The sequence below is a fragment of the Macrobrachium rosenbergii genome, chromosome 53, assembly GCF_040412425.1.
Source record: "Macrobrachium rosenbergii isolate ZJJX-2024 chromosome 53, ASM4041242v1, whole genome shotgun sequence".
NCBI classification, from domain to species: domain Eukaryota; kingdom Metazoa; phylum Arthropoda; class Malacostraca; order Decapoda; family Palaemonidae; genus Macrobrachium; species Macrobrachium rosenbergii.
In genome coordinates, this window is record NC_089793.1 from 53,630,844 (window position 1) to 53,648,624 (window position 17,781).

General features: G+C 34.6%; 1 protein-coding gene across 2 annotated transcripts in view; it reads right to left on the bottom strand.

Moving 5' to 3' along the window:
* Positions 1–460: 460 nt before the first annotated feature.
* LOC136834188 (neural cell adhesion molecule L1-like) overlaps positions 461–17,781 on the bottom strand; it is a 50,064-nt gene continuing 32,743 nt past the window's right edge. For both annotated transcript variants that reach the window (XM_067096451.1, XM_067096452.1), the window contains 5 exons: positions 5,382–5,503; positions 5,120–5,208; positions 4,390–4,488; positions 3,401–3,589; positions 461–816 (listed from right to left, as the gene is read on the bottom strand). In XM_067096451.1, coding sequence (XP_066952552.1) covers positions 650–816; positions 3,401–3,589; positions 4,390–4,488; positions 5,120–5,208; positions 5,382–5,503 — 666 coding nt within the window. In that variant the 3' untranslated portion in view covers positions 461–649. The remainder of the gene's footprint in view (positions 817–3,400; positions 3,590–4,389; positions 4,489–5,119; positions 5,209–5,381; positions 5,504–17,781) is intronic.

The following is a 17,781-nucleotide window of genomic DNA, read 5'->3' on the forward strand; positions in this document are numbered from 1 at the left end:
TCTTCTTTGCGTATTATCAAAAGGTTTTAGAAAAAAAAAATACGAAGTTAAATGATTTAGATGACACAGAGAAAGGTACAAAATTCCATATGTAAGTAAAAGATTTGAAGTATTGATAAAACCAGTTCAACCTCCAGTTCCTGAACTACACGCAGTATCTGACAGATTTCCAAGTTATACCGCATAACTCAGTGTAACAGATAATTTTACATGATGATCTGCCAGGACTGATACAAATGCCAAATCAAAGTTGCGCTTGCTAAGTACATGGATAGGTACCTATGTAAGCTCCATGGCTAATCACAGGGCAGAAGCATGGGAAGAGCATCCATTTCCCAAATCCTAATAAAGAGACGGAAGGGCAAGGCATTATCCATTCATCTATCCGGAGATAAAGACAAGCGCAGACATAAAATACAGAGTATATGGGTCATTGTTCCAGTGAATGAAAGGAAGAGTCACATTTAGATATATTTTATTAAACACGATACACAAATATATCAGTAAATTGGCTGCATCAGTCCTGTTATCATATTATCAAAGGTCACTGCAAAACGTCTCTTGGATGATCCCGGTCAAGGAGGTGCGAAATGAGATGACGAGCGAAGTAAACTGAAATCCCAGAAAAGGTGAACTCCAGCTGGTGGAGCTATCTGTTCGGCAGCAGCTGCAGGACCGACGACAGGTAAAGGAACAAGAGCAACAGCATCAGTGGTGACGTCACGGGCGTAGCTGACGACGTCGTCAGATCCTTCGTGGTGGAAGGCGCTCCGATGTTGTTGCTGACGCCCAGTGATTTGGCGGCTGCGTTTTCATCTGCGTCAGGAGAAATTCGTTTTACTTTTAAATATTCACTAAGTGTAGACATGTGAACAAAATACGATAATGAAATTTAAACTTTACCCTGTCTAAAATTAAATTTGCACAATTGTATCGTATTATTATCGTATTTACCTTGTAGGATTCTAACCACGTGAAGAAGTGCAATTTTCTCCTCTAACATGTAATTATGAAAACATTTTTTGCCGCCTCGACATTATTATTTTCATCAGTATTCCTACAATTCGATACTCTTTTCAGCCAGTCCAGCGAGATGTTAGACATGAATGAAATAAAGCTATACTTGGGGTTGATCAGTTGAAACTAACTGTAGGGAATGAAAAATCCATTCGTTTCCTGAGACATGGACGTCATAAAAAATTTATTTCTTGGTCAGATTCATTGGCGAACTGAAAAGAATACGATTACAAACTTACAAGCTCAATCAAAAGCTTTTAACAAACAAGTCAACACGTCTCCCTCTGAGAGAAATAGTGTATTTTCCACATTGAAGAGACCGTTCAAAACCGTTTGTGAAAATATCGACCCTTCCACATTTCCGAGCATTCGAGATCACACCAGAAACTGTCAATCAACTTCGGATACACTTCAAATGACTCTGTAGGCTCCAAGTGAACATCAGTTGTCCATCACTGAATGCTATTCATTTAAAAGTTGATTTTCAGACTGAATAACAAGACACGAAAGCTTCTCTGCTTCCTCGTGAGTTTCGCTGGAACTCTACAGACCTTATAACTTCTCCACCTTACAACCTCGTCCGTATACTTTTTCTATGGAATCTCTGTTATTTTGTAAATCCTTTTTATACTTTTCATTATATATTTTGTGTCATTTTATACAAGAATCTGTTTTCGTCTAAGTTATATTTAGGGATATAGACTGACTTGAAACAAATATAAATATATATATATATATATATATATATATATATATATATATATATATATATATATATATATATATATATATATATATATATATATATATATATATATGCAGTCTTATCATTTATACCTTCATGACTTTTTTTACGCTCATGATTAATATTCAACATACCTTTTGGAGGCTTAGATACAGTGGTCGACAGCCGAGTTATTTAATTTTCTTCACAGTGAATCAAACGTGCACACAGACAGACAGACAAACACTCACACACATAGACGCACATACACACACACATGCGCATAATATATACACTGTATATATATATATATATATATATATATATATATATATATATATATATATATATATATATATATATATATATATATATATATATATATATATATATATATATATATATATATATATATCTATATATATAATATATATAGTGAGTACTCACAATAAGATTTTGGTATGTTATTTCTGTAGGATTTATGTAGACCTTTCAATTATAAAAAGTAATATAGAAAAACATACTTGAGTATCGCTCTGTACCAAATTTAGAAAGCCTTGAAAATATGATTCATTAAGTCATTTGTGGTTTTATTCTCATGATAGCTCCGAGGTATTCATAATATTACTAGGGAACAATAGCGCAACACATTTGAATATTAAATCTCCTGGGAATAGCCTTAACAATAAAAAGTTCGCAATTATACATTCATTTTTTTCTTAACTAAATTAATATTACTTGAACTGCTGTCTATATAACACAAACAATTATTTTCGATACTAATTTCCTTACAATGCCTCTATACCAAAGGTAAATGACACCGTAATGGGCTTTTGACATATTATATTTTGAGTGCCAGTCTTACATGTTCCTAGAAAGGTGAATAGTAGGTGATGCATAAAAGGTTCGATATATGAAGTTATATTTAGACAAGGAAAAGTGTGGATACGTAATAGCTCTTGGTCGGAATTGAAAACTGTTATAATGATTAGTAAAGAGAAATTACAAGGTAAAATACTACTGTATTTGTTGAGTGAGGTCAAATGACGTTGTGTTGAGAATCATTTAGTAGAATGTTTGCTAAGAGCAATTAGAAGTTTTAAAAAATAATGCTCGCGTATGAACAGTAAACAGAAGAAGGGCTCTTTATTTTGAAAGTAATTTTCAGGAAAAGTCACGTCATTATTGATGTTTAATGTTTACAAGACTGTGCGGGAAGAGAAACAACGAAGTGAAAATAGGATAGAGAAGATCCAACTTGGGATAAGAGCAGCGTTTCTGAATGAATAATTGCTATCTGAAGAGAGTACTGCGCCGATTGGTGATACTAAACAGAAATTCCAGAGACCAAGTGAAACAGTTTGCTAGCATTATAAAAGGAGAAAGTCGAAAGTGGACTCCAGCAGGAATAGAGACTATACTGTACTGTAAATGGAGATCAAGAAAATAGAGCGACGAATATCAGTTTGAAATTTGGTTACCTGAAGAAGTAAACTTACTCATTGATAGTGTATATTACGGTTGATGACAGAAGGAAAAAAAGTAAATGAGAGAGTATAATATGATATACAGGATTTAAAGAGTCCTGCATTCATTAAAAAATTAAGTTTATCTGATATATATAGACAATATAAATAAATAATCTTCATACTTTCTTACCGGGTAACACATGAACCATCACCGACGCTGGCAGAAATTTGGTAGGCCAGCAAGTGTAGTTTCCAGAGTCGCTGATTTGGGCTTTTTCAATAACGAGATTACTGTAGGTATCATTACCGAGATGCGTGTCTATAGAAATCCTTCCCTTGTGATGAAGAATTTCCGTGTCATGGTACCAATAAAGGAGACCTGATGAATACAAGAAATGAAAATGACTCTTCAATATTGCAGAGAGCAGTGATGGATTCCTGAGTTGATTCTAACTGAAGGAGAGATCTTTCATCTCGATATTGAGGGAAAATTTTTAGATTTTATGCAAACGTACTTGTAGTTATTAATAATATCAGGATCTTGGGAAATGCAACCTTGTTTTTCGCCTAGTGAAAAGATATGCCTGTTCATACATACATGTGGAGAATAGTTATGTATTTGCTGCAGATCATCTTACTCTTGACCCTCAGCTGTCAAGTAATTTTTATCAAAAACAGAAAAATGACATATTTAAAAATACTGAAGGATATTTATGGGATTCTTCATACAATCACATTTTTATATGATAAAAGCGATAAATCCTTCAATTAACCTTTATTGTTCATAAAAATGCTTCCTGTTTTAACATTTTTTTTTCTCTCAAAATTTAAATCAGTTGACCTCCTCTGACTGTTGTTTTTATACTGCTGTAGTGTCTTTCTGATTCTAATTTTAATATCTTAAATAAGTTAACAGGACATAAAATGATTAAGCATTTGAGGTTAATATTCAAGATGACTCTTCAAAATCTTTTGGATAAACTTGTATTATACAAATGTAGTAGACGATATAACATTCAACGGTTGATCTGTTCTTTGTACACATACGCTTAGCAAGACCACTTCGAGAGATGATATTTCGTTACGTGAGTATTATCAAAGGTTTATAATGTCCAGAAACTCTATAAGGGTCAGTCTCTCTAATCAGCAAATTCTTTCAGGCTAATTAAAGTCACTGACCTGGTGGTTGCCATGCAAAAGGAGCTTTGCAGGAGAGCTGAATTGTGCTGCCAGCCCTCACATATCGCTGATCAGATCCTTGCACCACAGTAGCTGCTTCTGAAGGAGAAAGTCAAACATATGGTTTAGGGACTCCTAACTGAAAAAAAAAAAAATGGCTGACAAGAGTGACATATTGTATAATTTATCTGATCCATGAAAAAGGAAAATTGTTAACTTTCTTTGTTTCTGAGTAAACTTTTGAGGGTTTGGAATGAAATGTATTTTATTTCGTGGATTAGTGAGTGTACAATATGTCTAGAAAAAATGCCAGTATTCTGTAAAATTTTTGTCTGCATTTCTTTCATACATTCATTAAATTCAATGAGATCGAACTTTTAATCTATTTACGTGGTTCTTGAGAAAAAAGCTTTGAACATCGTTAAAGTTCTCTATTAAGCGAAGTCTACTAGTTTCTGGCAAATTGTCCGTAACTTCAGTTTAGTTAAGTGGCCATTAGTACCCCTCTGCATATTTAGTGTTATAGATATGGGAAAGATTAGCCAGAGATGTCGGACCAAACACTATATTGAAATAAACAGAATAACATAGCAAGCAGATGAAAATGCTTTACCTTATCGCATTTTGATGTTAGTGAAATACATGGAATATACTATTATTGTACTGAAAAATGTTCTGTTGTTCAGAACTGAACAAGTCCTAAGGTGATGTCAAGCACAATCGACATTACCTTGAACTCGGAGATAATATCTCATTGATAATTTTGGCTCTGTGTTAACTTGACACTGGTATTCTCCCGAGTCTCTCGTCTGGCTGAATCTGAAAGGAAATAGATATCTTGTGAACATTATGTTATTCCTCTCTATTCACATTATAGTGTTCTCCAATAAAATAAAAAATTCTTTCCGCAGCAACTCTCTCTCTCTCTCTCTCTCTCTCTCTCTCTCTCTCTCTCTCTCTCTCTCTCTCCAGCTTGTGTTTTACGGTCTCACCTTATTTGTAAAGTCCAGTTTTCTGAGCGGTGGGCGTGGAGTGCAATGAAGCGCTGGTCTGAGGCGAATGTATGAAGTCCAGAAGTAAGGACATGAAGATCCCGGGTCCTGATCCACGATACCTGTGAGCATATTATCATTGTTTGTATTATAAGTTTTTTAATACATCTATGAAAAACCAAGTTAATTAGATTTCCAATGAATACAATGCCCATATGTAACACAGGAGAAATAGTGAGCAAAGAGGATTTGTGTACATAATTTCTATGAAGCATTGCAATGATGTGCAATAGCACATTTACTTGCCTGTTCTATATAATGCTATGCAAGCTCAAGGTTTAACCATAAGGAAGCTCCATTTCCTCAAGTTTCGTGACTATTATGTTTGTGAATATGCATTATCGTAATACATTTGTTAGGACACTGACTTAAATTTTGCTGAAATAAAACGGAAAGGGACAGATTCCTTCTATATCTCAAAAGATATTGTCAAATTAAACTTTCAATCAATGTGCATGCGATCTGCTCTAGGCATTACAGGTAGCCGGAATCGTGGGTCACTGGGAGAAACAACCAAGTTACGATGATACTCGCACACCCCAAAAAGGACTCTTGTAGATTTAAGAGGATGTTTTATAGAAGTCTGATCTTCTTTGGTATTTCAAAAAGTGTTTTTGTTGGGTAGTATTAAAATAGCAACCAGAGGACTGAATAAGGAGTATTCATGAATTATTTTGTATTTAGAATACCTAACCTTTGACTGAGTATTTAGAATCCTAAATCAGGTCTGCAATAACCTGAACTAGCTTATTATTTCCTTCTATGTAAAAATGTTTTGAAAAGTGCCTTACTCCATATTGAATCGCAAGGACCTACTGCTATCAAAAATCAGCGTCAACCAGTCTCCCAACGCTTTCTTACAGGAACTGCAAAGGTCCTGCAAATGCGCCTGCATTCTTCGGAATGGAATGGAATGAATAGAATGGAATATGGAATGGAATATAGAGTTTAGGCCAATGGTCAAGCACCAGGACCTATGAGGTCATTCAGCACTGCAAAGGAAATTGAGAGTAGGTAGGTTGGAAAGGTGTAACAGGAGGAAAACATCGCGGTTGCGCTATGATATAATTGTTAGGAGAGGGTGGATAGCAAGATGGAAGAAAGATAATATGAATGGAGGTAGAGCAAAAGGAATAAAAGGGGTTGCAGCTAGGGGCCGAAGGGACTCTGCAAAGAATCTTCAATAATGACCAGGACCCACTCAGACAGGTCAGACGGCGCGCAGGTAGAGCTCGTGGCGGGAGTGAGTGATGACGTCAGCTGCACCTTTACATGCAGTTTTGTGCACCAGTCTCACCCAAGCCAACCTCGTGTGTACACCATTTCATCGTGATCTTTTTCCACTAGACATACTTCAGTGCTGCAGATATGCCAAACAACTGTTCAGTATAATACAAGAACAAAAACATCAGGATCAGACAAACAATACTTCCGTTTTCAGGGCAAAAAACTTGACAACGATGGATTCATTGGTGTGTCACTGATAGCATAAACGCTGATAATGCAGTAGTATGCTCTGTGCATTTTGCTGACACTGACTACAAAGATGACATGAAATCCAGACTCTTTGGAATCGATACTCTAAGCGACAACGAACATTAAAAGATGATGCAATTCCATTATGCCTCAAGGTAATTAAACTATAAAGCAGGATTATGTATTAGTGTGTGTGCGTGTGTGTCATGGCGTTGTTACAGGTTTTTTGGAGGGAGGTGTTGTGTTTGAGGAATTGATATGTATTTATAGCAATGTACAGCAACTTTTTTATGTTTTGTTGAACTGTTGGAACTGTGTATTTATGCAAATGTGTCATTGCTTCGACTTTTTTTTGTTGAACCATTGTTGAAGGACTTTCATTTATGCAGTTTTGATCAATAAGTTTAAATTTTAGTGCATTCTACTGTACCTTTGTCCATGTACAAATCTTTGGTCAAATAACGATCAATCTATTGGTCTATATCTATTTATCTATCTGTCTACGTAGTGTACGGATGTGTGTGTGTGTGTGTGTGTGTGAATGTGTGGCCAAGGATAAGAGGTTGACAGATGAAGTAAAGCGGTGAACAGTACGCTCCCCTCAGAATCATTTATTTTCAATTAACTACAATGAGTATTTCAGATTGTGCATGGAGTCAGTCTGCAGGCGGGAAAAGAATGCTTTTAAAAATATTGTATCTGAAATTAAATTCAGGAGTTAATTTATCAAAGATGTCATAGCATTCTTTGCCAAAATATTGTTCTATAAGATAAGGAAGTTAAATAATGATATTAGGATAAATAAGAAAAAAAAAGACAAGACTTGCAGAAGTGAAAGTAAAAAACATATAGTGATTTAATGGTATGCAGAGCAAACAAACACAACTGCGGTAACCTGTGTACGTACATCATTTATATATAAACTGTGTAAATAAACTTTACAGTAATGTAATAGTTATATATTTTTTCCCCTTTCAGAAGTATACTATAGACATGATAAATATGCCGTCAGTTAATCTAGGATATCCAAATCAATATCGATCTATCGATCGATCGATCGATCGATCGAGAGAGAAGAGAGAAGAGAGAGAGAGAGAGAGGAGGGTAACAGGCGAGTTGTGGATCAGCTGACGTCACTGCGCAGAGGGAGCGTAAATCGGGTCTCTGTCCGTCTGACCTGTCTGAGTGGATCCTGATAATGACTACAGTGTTGCACTGGCGGCAATAACCCACTACAGGACTGCAATCTTCGGTGACGACTGCCTAAAACCGTGCATTAGGCTGCGTTCACACCAAGGAGTCGCGTCGAGTCGAGTCACGTCAAGTCACGATAATTCATGACGCATCGTGAATCGCCAACTCAGTTTTAACGCTGAGTTGTATGTATGTGCCTTTGCAAGAAACCGTTCACACCAAATGCGTCGAGTCACATCACGTCGCGTCGCTTCAAGTCTCAAATAGAGCTGGACCTATTTTTGGCGTCAGTCATAATGAGTCTCACGTGCCGTTTGCACGTAAGCTGGTCGAACTACTAATGAACTTAGTTCGAGAGCGCCCTGCTATCTATCAGGCCTGTGGCCCCAACCACCGTGACCGTGACTTCATTGTCAGTTTATGGAAAGAAGTTGCTGCTGCAATATCGTCTACAGGCAAAAGACAACAGTTTTATTCACTTTGAGCCATTTATTATGCTTTGAACAATACATTTTGCTTATAAATTACTACGAACTATAGGCTAACCTAACTTAGCCACTCAAAACAGCCGAAATTATCAATATCCCTTACTAACAATAAGTCTATAGTATTATATAATAATTATGTAATATGTTAGGTTAGGTAAGTTTTCCACTTTTTCAGGAAGTCTATATACTAAAAACATTATATTAAAGGTTTTTACATTGTTTAAACTTCAAAATTAGATACAGAGCTTTCCTCCAGAATTACCTGGTAACGAAATATTCGAAATTTCAGTGGTTTTGTACCTTCGAAAAATAGCTTTGTCAATTCCTTGATCTCTCTCTCTCTCTCTCTCTCTCTCTCTCTCTCCCCCCTCTCTCTCTCTCTCTCTCTCTCTCTCTCTCTCTCTCTCTCTCTCTCTCTCTCTCTCTCTCTCTCTCTCTCTCTCTCAATAATCATCTAAACTGTCATTAATAGTGCAGTGTGTCATTTGTTCAGATGATGCACCCAGATTAGAGGTTTATTTTGACGTCTGCGACGACAAAGCCACAGCAAAGCATTAATTTTAGCAAGAGAATATGCACACATGCTCAACAAAAGCTATTTTGGCACTTTGGCAACATGAAGGTAAAAAAAAAAGAAAAATAAAATAAAATAAAATAAAATAAAAGAGTTCAGACCTGACTTATTGACGCAGAAAGTTGATGCATTTGGTGTGAACAGGGTTCCGTCAAAATGAATCGCTAAAAATGAGTTATCCTGACTTGACTCGACGCGACTCCCTTTGTGTGAGCGCAGCCTTACTGTTCCCCGTAAGTTTGCTAATGTATATTTTTATTATATGATTTTCTAACTTTACTGAAGGCTTAATAAACTCGTAAAACTGAATCTACGAATGAAAATCACCCCACTTCTATGCATAATAAAGTAGAGGATTTAGTTTCCTGTGTACCACCACACACACACACACGCACACACACAGGCGTGAAAGAAAATGAAAACCTACAACATGGCAATGTGCATGACGGACCAGGACGTACAGTATCTCTTTATCTGCATTCAATGAAGTTTTGATGCATATCATGGAAGAGACAGGTTGGTAGTAATCAGAAAACACTGAAAATTACCAAATCTCTACCGATAATAATGCAAGGACTTGGGGAAACTGTACATTGTCATCTCATAATAAGCCACACACATTATGACGTATGGCCCTCCAATGCTGTAAATACCGCTTTTAGGGGGTCTTGTCCATTTTATTATATAGCGTTTAATAGTTCAGTACTTGAGTTAAACGTTTTCGCTCCGAATGCTTAGGTGAGTAGAGTAAGCACCTTCATTCCATAGATTTCACTAAAAATGTTTGTCAAATATCAAATAGCCTAGCTGTTCTAAATTTATTGAGGAAACTCATTTTCCTTTGAATGCATAATTAACAGTTAATATCTAAAAATTTCGCTAAATATTTTATTGATGTAAAGCTTGGAAGCATTCATAAAGTAAGTTCACCAAAGTTATTGAATGAATCAGTTTCATAACTTTCGAAAGAAATAGTATATTTCAAACGAGAGCGCTAACATCAATTAAGGAATGCTCCCCAGCCCCCACTGAAAAGAAAGAGGAGAAAATCGTCCATCCAGCAAAAAAAAAAAAAAAAAAAACGTTAAATATTTAGATCTCTGTATTTTTAAGAATGGGAAGACACGAATAAAAAAATATATTATGTTGCTTGATTTCTTCCTTTGAATGATGATATGTAGGCCCTGTTCTTGACTGAAATTTGATGAACGCCAAATTAATGGAAATCGTTTGGTGGAAGTCAGGAATATTCTCCTTATTATGGATTAGCGACATTTTCCTGTCCAAAAAGGGAGTTTCGCAGTAGGTCTCTGTAGTTGGCACAATAAGAAACAATTAGTAATAAATATGATCTCCATTAAACGACTACTAATCACTCTCAGTAAGAGCGTCATTAATCATAATTATTCCAGTGACAACCTACGACTCTGATAAAAAATTAAATTCCTTCCGCACTGTGAGTTGCGTGGAGGCTTTTTTGGGGGCTTCAAAAGGAAATACCATTATCAGAATAAGGAAACACCATTATCAGAATAGAGTGCAAATTGAATGCATTTAAGTTTCTAGAACAAAGTTGAAAAAAGAAATCTAATATATATATATATATATATATATATATATATATATATATATATATATATATATATATATATATATATATATATATATATATATATATATATATATATATATATATATATATATATATATATATATATATATATACATATATATATATACATATATATATATACATAGGATATATATATATATATATATATATATATATATATATATATATATATATATATATATATATATATATATATATATATATATATATATATATATATATATATATAAAAGATATATATATATATATATATATATATATATATATATATATATATATATATATATATATATATATATATATATATATATATACATATATATATATATATACATATATATATATATATATATATATATATATATATATATATATATATATATATATATATATATATATATATATATATATATATATATATATATATATATATATATATATATATATATATATATATATATATATATATATATATATACGACAGGCAGTCAGTAGCAGGCCAGCATGGAGTCAAGCAGTTTGTATTAGGCAGTCTGTCAGCAGCAGAGCCTCAGGTGAGGGCCAGTCGGAGTAGCTTCAGGTATTAGTTACCTGGAGCACGTGATGGACTGGTGTGTTTCGTCGTGTGGAGTATGACTTCACCATGTGGAGTATGACCTCGTCGTGTGGAGTATAATCTCGTTGTTTGCAGCGTGACTTCGTCTGCAGTCCAGTCTGTTTTGGATGTTCGCTGCATTTGGGTGTTCTGGTCCAATTATGGTGCACTTGCTTATGTTGGATGATCACCTCTTCAGTTTGACCCCATGGTGGTCGTATATTATCTGTAAGACGCATTATGATTTGCGTGTGTTTAAGTATTCATTGAGACAAAGTTCTCACAATAATGTGTGTATTTGTTCGTCTTGTAAAGATGATATTTGACAGGTTATTTGTTTCATATGTAAGTTTCTGTTTTAGGCTCTGAGGTCATATTTGGCGTATTTTTCAGACTCCTGTTTAACATAATGTTAACTATTGAATGTTTATGATTTTATATTTACATTTGCTGTTTAGATAGTTTATTGAACTATTTTGTTTGTTTGTTTTTTTTTGCTACTGACTCATTTGTAAATATTGATGAGCCTGGCTCATTTATACAATTGTATAAAGGTTTGAATTTTGTAAATATATTAGTATTAAGGTTACCACTTTGGTTTTAGTTGGCTCGTTCCTCATTTGTCTGCCTCAATTTCTGCCAGTCATTCCAGTTCTGATTATTTTTTTTTTTTTTAAAGAACCTGACAAACCCAATATGGGTTCATAACATTTTGGCGACCTTGCCAGGATCGGTTTTCTTTTGTCTGGCAGTGTTGCAGTGGCATTGGAGGGGTGAGTGCTGTGTAAAAAAAATATTTTTTTTTCCTTGTGGTAGGGAAGTGTCAGGCTATGTAGTTGTTGGTCAGGAACAATCGTATTCCAATTGTTTCCTTCTGTCTGGTTTTGTCTCCTGTGATTGTAGTTTGCCATGCTGGCAGGGGAGGTGTCGTCCGTCAGAAGTTGTGTGATGACAGGCAGTCAGTAGCAGGCCAGCATGGAGTCAAGAACCAGTTTGTATTAGGCAGTCTGTCAGCAGCAGAGCCTCAGGTATGCCTACCTGAGGGCCAGTTGGAGTAGCCTCAGGTATTAGTTACCTGGAGTAAATGATGGACTGGTGTGTTTCGTCATGTGGAGTATGATCTCATTGTGTGGAGTATGATCTCGTTGTTTGGAGCGTGACTTCGTCTGCAGTCCAATCTATTTTGGATGTTCACTGCATTTGGGTGTTCTGGTCCGAGTATGGCGGATTTGCTTGCAGTGGAGAATGACTTCATCTGCGGGCGGTCCAACCTGTTTTGGATGTTCGCTGCATTTGGGTGTTCTGGATGATCACCTCTTCAGTTTGACCCCATGGTGGTCATATATTATCTGTGAGACGCATTATGATTTGCGTGTGTTTAAGTATTCATTGAGACAAAGTTCTTGCAACGATGTGTGTATTTGTTTGTCATATAAAGATGATTTTTGACAGGTTATTTGTTTCATATGTAAAGTTTCTGTTTTACGCCCTGAGGTCATATTTGATGTATTTTTCAGACTCCTGTTTAACATAATGTTAACTGCTTAATGCTTATGATTTTATATTTACATTTGCTGAATAGATAGTTTATTGAACTATTTTGTTTGTTTTATTGCTACTGACTCATTTGTAAATATTGATGAGCCTGAGTCATTTATACAATTGTATAAAGGTTTGAATTTTGTAAATAAATTAGTATTAAGGTTACCACTTTGGTTTTAGTTTGCTCATTCCTCCTTTATCTGCCTCAATTTCTGCCAGATATTCCAGTCCTGATTTTTTTTTTGAAAGAACCTGATGAACCCAATTTGGGTTCATAACAATATATATATATATATATATATATATATATATATATATATATATATATATATATATATATATATATATATATATATATATATATATATATATATATATATATATATATATATCCTTTTTAACGTCATTTTTGTACTGTGAAAAAGTTAAATGAATCCAATTTGCACTCCATTCTGATAATGGTACTTCTTTTTAGAGCAAAAAGAGTATCCATGTAACTCGTAATGCGAAAGACTTCCACTTTTATCAGAGTAGACAGCTTGTAACTGGAACAGTTACAATTAGTGACGCATTTACTTCGAGTGATTAGTCCTCGCTTAATGAAGATCATATTTAAGTCCGAGTAAGGCGAATTGTGTAGATTTTTGTAACAAAAATCTAAAATTTAATGATATTATCAATACCACGTGTGATTAATACAACTAAAAATTGTCACATTATTGTCAGAGTCCCATTCACATGAGAATTTGAATGACGGACGCAACTGATTAAGATGCTGAAAAAACATATGGAAACTTTCTCAGTTTACATTATAAACAGACCAGGCATCGTTAAAATACCTAAACAAATTGGTATCAGTTGAAAGAATACTACATAATATATCGCTTTCAAAGTATACCATAAACAAAATAGTGCTTTAAAATGGGGAAAGATTTGCGGTCATTGCATAACCCAAGTCTGTTGATATAATTTTCTTTAAAACTAAAACAGTATAATTAACGCACAACCTAATGAGGCTTTTGTTAAAACATGGGAGGGAAATGGTAATAAGTTTGGATCCATATTTTCTCATTTTCTCGATGTGTCCAGAGTAACAAACCCACTCTGAAAGAATTGGGACAGCTAGGAGTGACGGCAGCCTGCAACTTTCTTAACGTGACAAGAGAGCTATTATTTAAGAGCTCTCCCAGAGTTGACTGCACTTGACGGATTTACTGCATTCCTGGAAATGGTCGTACTTATGTTTACCTCTTGGGATCACGTCAGTCAGTATATCAGTGTCAGAATGAACACAAGAGGTTATTTACAAATGGCATAATAACTTCTTCACCCATATTTCTGAAAATAACCTTACTATAAATAGGAATTAATTTGAAATGTTGTACGCAGAAAGAAATGCAAAACTGGAGAGTTTGCTGTAAATAAAGTAACACCTGCTATGCATTGTGAACACGACACACTCTTTACTTCCGGTGTCTTGAGAGGAGCTAGCCTTACAAGTTTTGTTAAAAGATTTTATGGCCAGTTTGGTTTGACTTAAAAATTTGTCATTATGCACATTCATGTTTTTCTTTCTACACCTATTGATTTTTTTTTGTATTTCTGTATTTACTTTCAGATGAAGCGGAGCTTAGTGTTGCTGGAAAATGTAGCAATTATACTAAATCAAAGGGTGACTTAAGAACGGGATGTTTATTTGTAATGAGATACCATTCTCGTAAAACAATCTATACTCTCGTGTTCGCAAATGTTGGGGTAGACAGTAGCACCACAGCTTAACGGCCAATCGGTTTGTCCGCCCCTCCGCTAAGTAACGAAATCCGTTTAGTAACGAAGACTGGCCATGACCTTCGCATAGCCAACTCGCATAGCTTATAGCGTAGCGTAGTTCCATATACAGCACTTTAAAGGTTATCATAACTAGTATTTTATAATATTTATACAATTTGAAATACTGAATTATTATTTATTCGAACTTAGCGATATATCTACAAATCAATTGCTTCTAAATACGCATAAGAGTCCATAACTGTACCTACTAATGTTTACAAGATACGTGTGTGTGTAACATACTGGATATAAATTCCATACAGTATAAAAACATGAAAATTGTTTCTTTCTAAGAATAACCCCAGATTCTTTAAAGAGAGAGAGAGAGAGAGAGAGAGAGAGAGAGAGAGAGAGAGAGAGAGAGAGAGAGAACATGCAAAAGGCAAGTGAACACATTCAAGTGCGCAGTTCATCCTAACGCGAAAGATCAGCAAAGTGCTGTACTGCATTAAGTACCTAAGTCAATAAAAAAAAAGTACGAGAGAAACAGAGATAGAGTCAATAAAAATAGTGTGCCAGAGAGAGAGAGAGAGAGAGAGAGAGAGAGAGAGAGAGAGAGAGAGAGAGAGAGCAATGGGCTCAAAGCAAGAGCGTATTGTTTCCAACGTGATGCAGATTTACGAACTATAACACGTTCTCAAACACAGAAAAAAGATTACTGTACATATTGTACACTACGTTTGCATCACTGTAATTGTGATTGCATGCAATTACACTTTATTTAAGGGGAATGATGGCATAATTAACAACCCACATAAATATAACGTTTAGACTCATGAAACTTTGAACATTTGTTTAGAACAGTAAAAGAAGTTTTGAGAGTAAATTTCAATAAATAATTTTGAATAGATTTTTAGCTATAGGCGCTTTTATTCTGTTTTTATGGAATTTTTCAAATTTTATCATTTATTTTGTTTTATACTCTTTTGCAATTTTTTCACATATATTTGAAGCATATTATATGTACTCACAAACGCCCATCAATTATTCCAATGAAATGATCAGTAAAGTTATAATTAATTTTTTTTTTATTTTTATTTCTTTTATCATAACGTTAAAATTTAAATCCATACAAAAATTAATAACACACACATATTAATTTCAAACAGGAAAAATATTTTATAAAAAATACAGAATCCATTACTTTTTACTTTTTTTCTGATACGTTGATAAATGTAGATTTTATAGGAAATTAGGTATGGCTAAATTCATGAAAACTATGTTTTGAGAAAATCAAGTTCAAAGTTTAATGAAACTTTGACAAAAATATCACTTATTCAAATGCATTTTTTACAAGTGTAATATTTACCCAGAACAGATATACTGTTCCTTGCATATTATGTGTTGTTAATTGTCTCATTTAATTGTCTGCTTACTTTATACAACGTATTTTTTAAACAAAATATCCACTTACTTTTTCCTTAAGGTGAAAGAATTTCCTGACCAACCACGAGGTATCTTTCATAGCTCGTTTTTAATATTTCCAATGGAGTATCCCCAAGAGGCCTATTCTCCATTTCTTCTTAGTACTTAATTGAATACAGAGCTACCTGATCCAGTGTCAAACCATGAGTGCCAACTAAAAGCCACCAGGCACATACATCCCATCATAACAATCCTTTTCTGTTTCCTTTTTCTTCTTACTGGGCTCTAAAGACGACTTGATTCTATTCTTTTTTTCTTTAAAATATTTGTTGTCTTTGGAATTCCCCCAAGGATCTCATTTAGGAGGGACGCTTGTACATATCCTAGATTATGTTCTACTGCACTCGTCTGCAGTGCATAGGTAGCGATTTGGATGCCATGGAACTTTTCTGTTTTGTGTCTGGCCTCTCAATCATCTTTTTAACTGCACCGTTAGCGTGAGTTCGCCATACACCTTGTAAATATGCTGCAGGATCTCTATGGGAAGATGTATTGGGTATTTTATTTTGTTTACATGACTAGACGGCTTTTAATTTTTGGCTATTGGTTTACTGCAAAAACACCAACTATCAACACCCACTGGGCAGTTCTGGTGTTCAGGTAATCAGGAGGCCCTTTTCAGTTTTGCAACAGAAGATTTCTTTTTTGCATGCAGGATAAGAGTTACACGGGAAATATTTAGGAGGTATCTAATCGCTGCCTCTGTCAATTTATTTGCACCTGCAGTTTGTATGGTACTTGCCAAGCTTTGTTTCAGTCCATCAAGTCTGTACTTCACCCTTTTTTTGCATAATGATTTATACATTCTTTTTTTATAACATTATGGTTAGGTCCATACGGCCCTTCTCCATTATTAATTTTGCAAATTGCAGTATAGGCAGCAGTGTCCCCATCTCCTACAAAAACTTTGTACCTTGATTTATAATTTAAGGAAAAAAGTGAAAATGGAAATAATAGCATAAGCTATAACAGTAACGTCGTGAGTGTGTAGAGTATACTCAGGGAGGGGTGTGTCTGGGATGGGACTGTCCCTTTAACCAATTTAAAGGGACAAGGAGTGCGCAACATTACAAAATATCATACGTCTGGCATACCTCACACGTTTTCCCATTGAAAAATACCAAAAACTGAATTTCGGCAATGTCATCCAAATACTCGAAATTTTACAGCATCTTCACCCTTAACCTTTTGTCTCAGCATTTCTAGGCACATGACTAAGAAAAGAACAAAGAATGATGCTGTCACTTAAAATAAAAAAAGAAAAATAAAAACTTTTTACTCGCAAATTTAACAATATTCTGTAAGTACATTAAATTATGTCAACATATTGTACATTAAATTTAGCAAGAAATTTTCACAAGATAAATAACCGAAGATAGTTTCTTTGCAAATAAAAAAAAACTGTATTGATAACAGAGCACAATTGTTTCACTGGGCAGACAACTGACTTCAAATAACCAAATGGAGTAAGAAAAAAAAAAAAAAAAAAACTGGCGGGCTTGCTGGGTCACTTACCCTGGAAACACAGGACAAAAGCTCACAGGCTCAGGCAGGAAATCTTCAGTCGTGAAAGTGCAAGAATT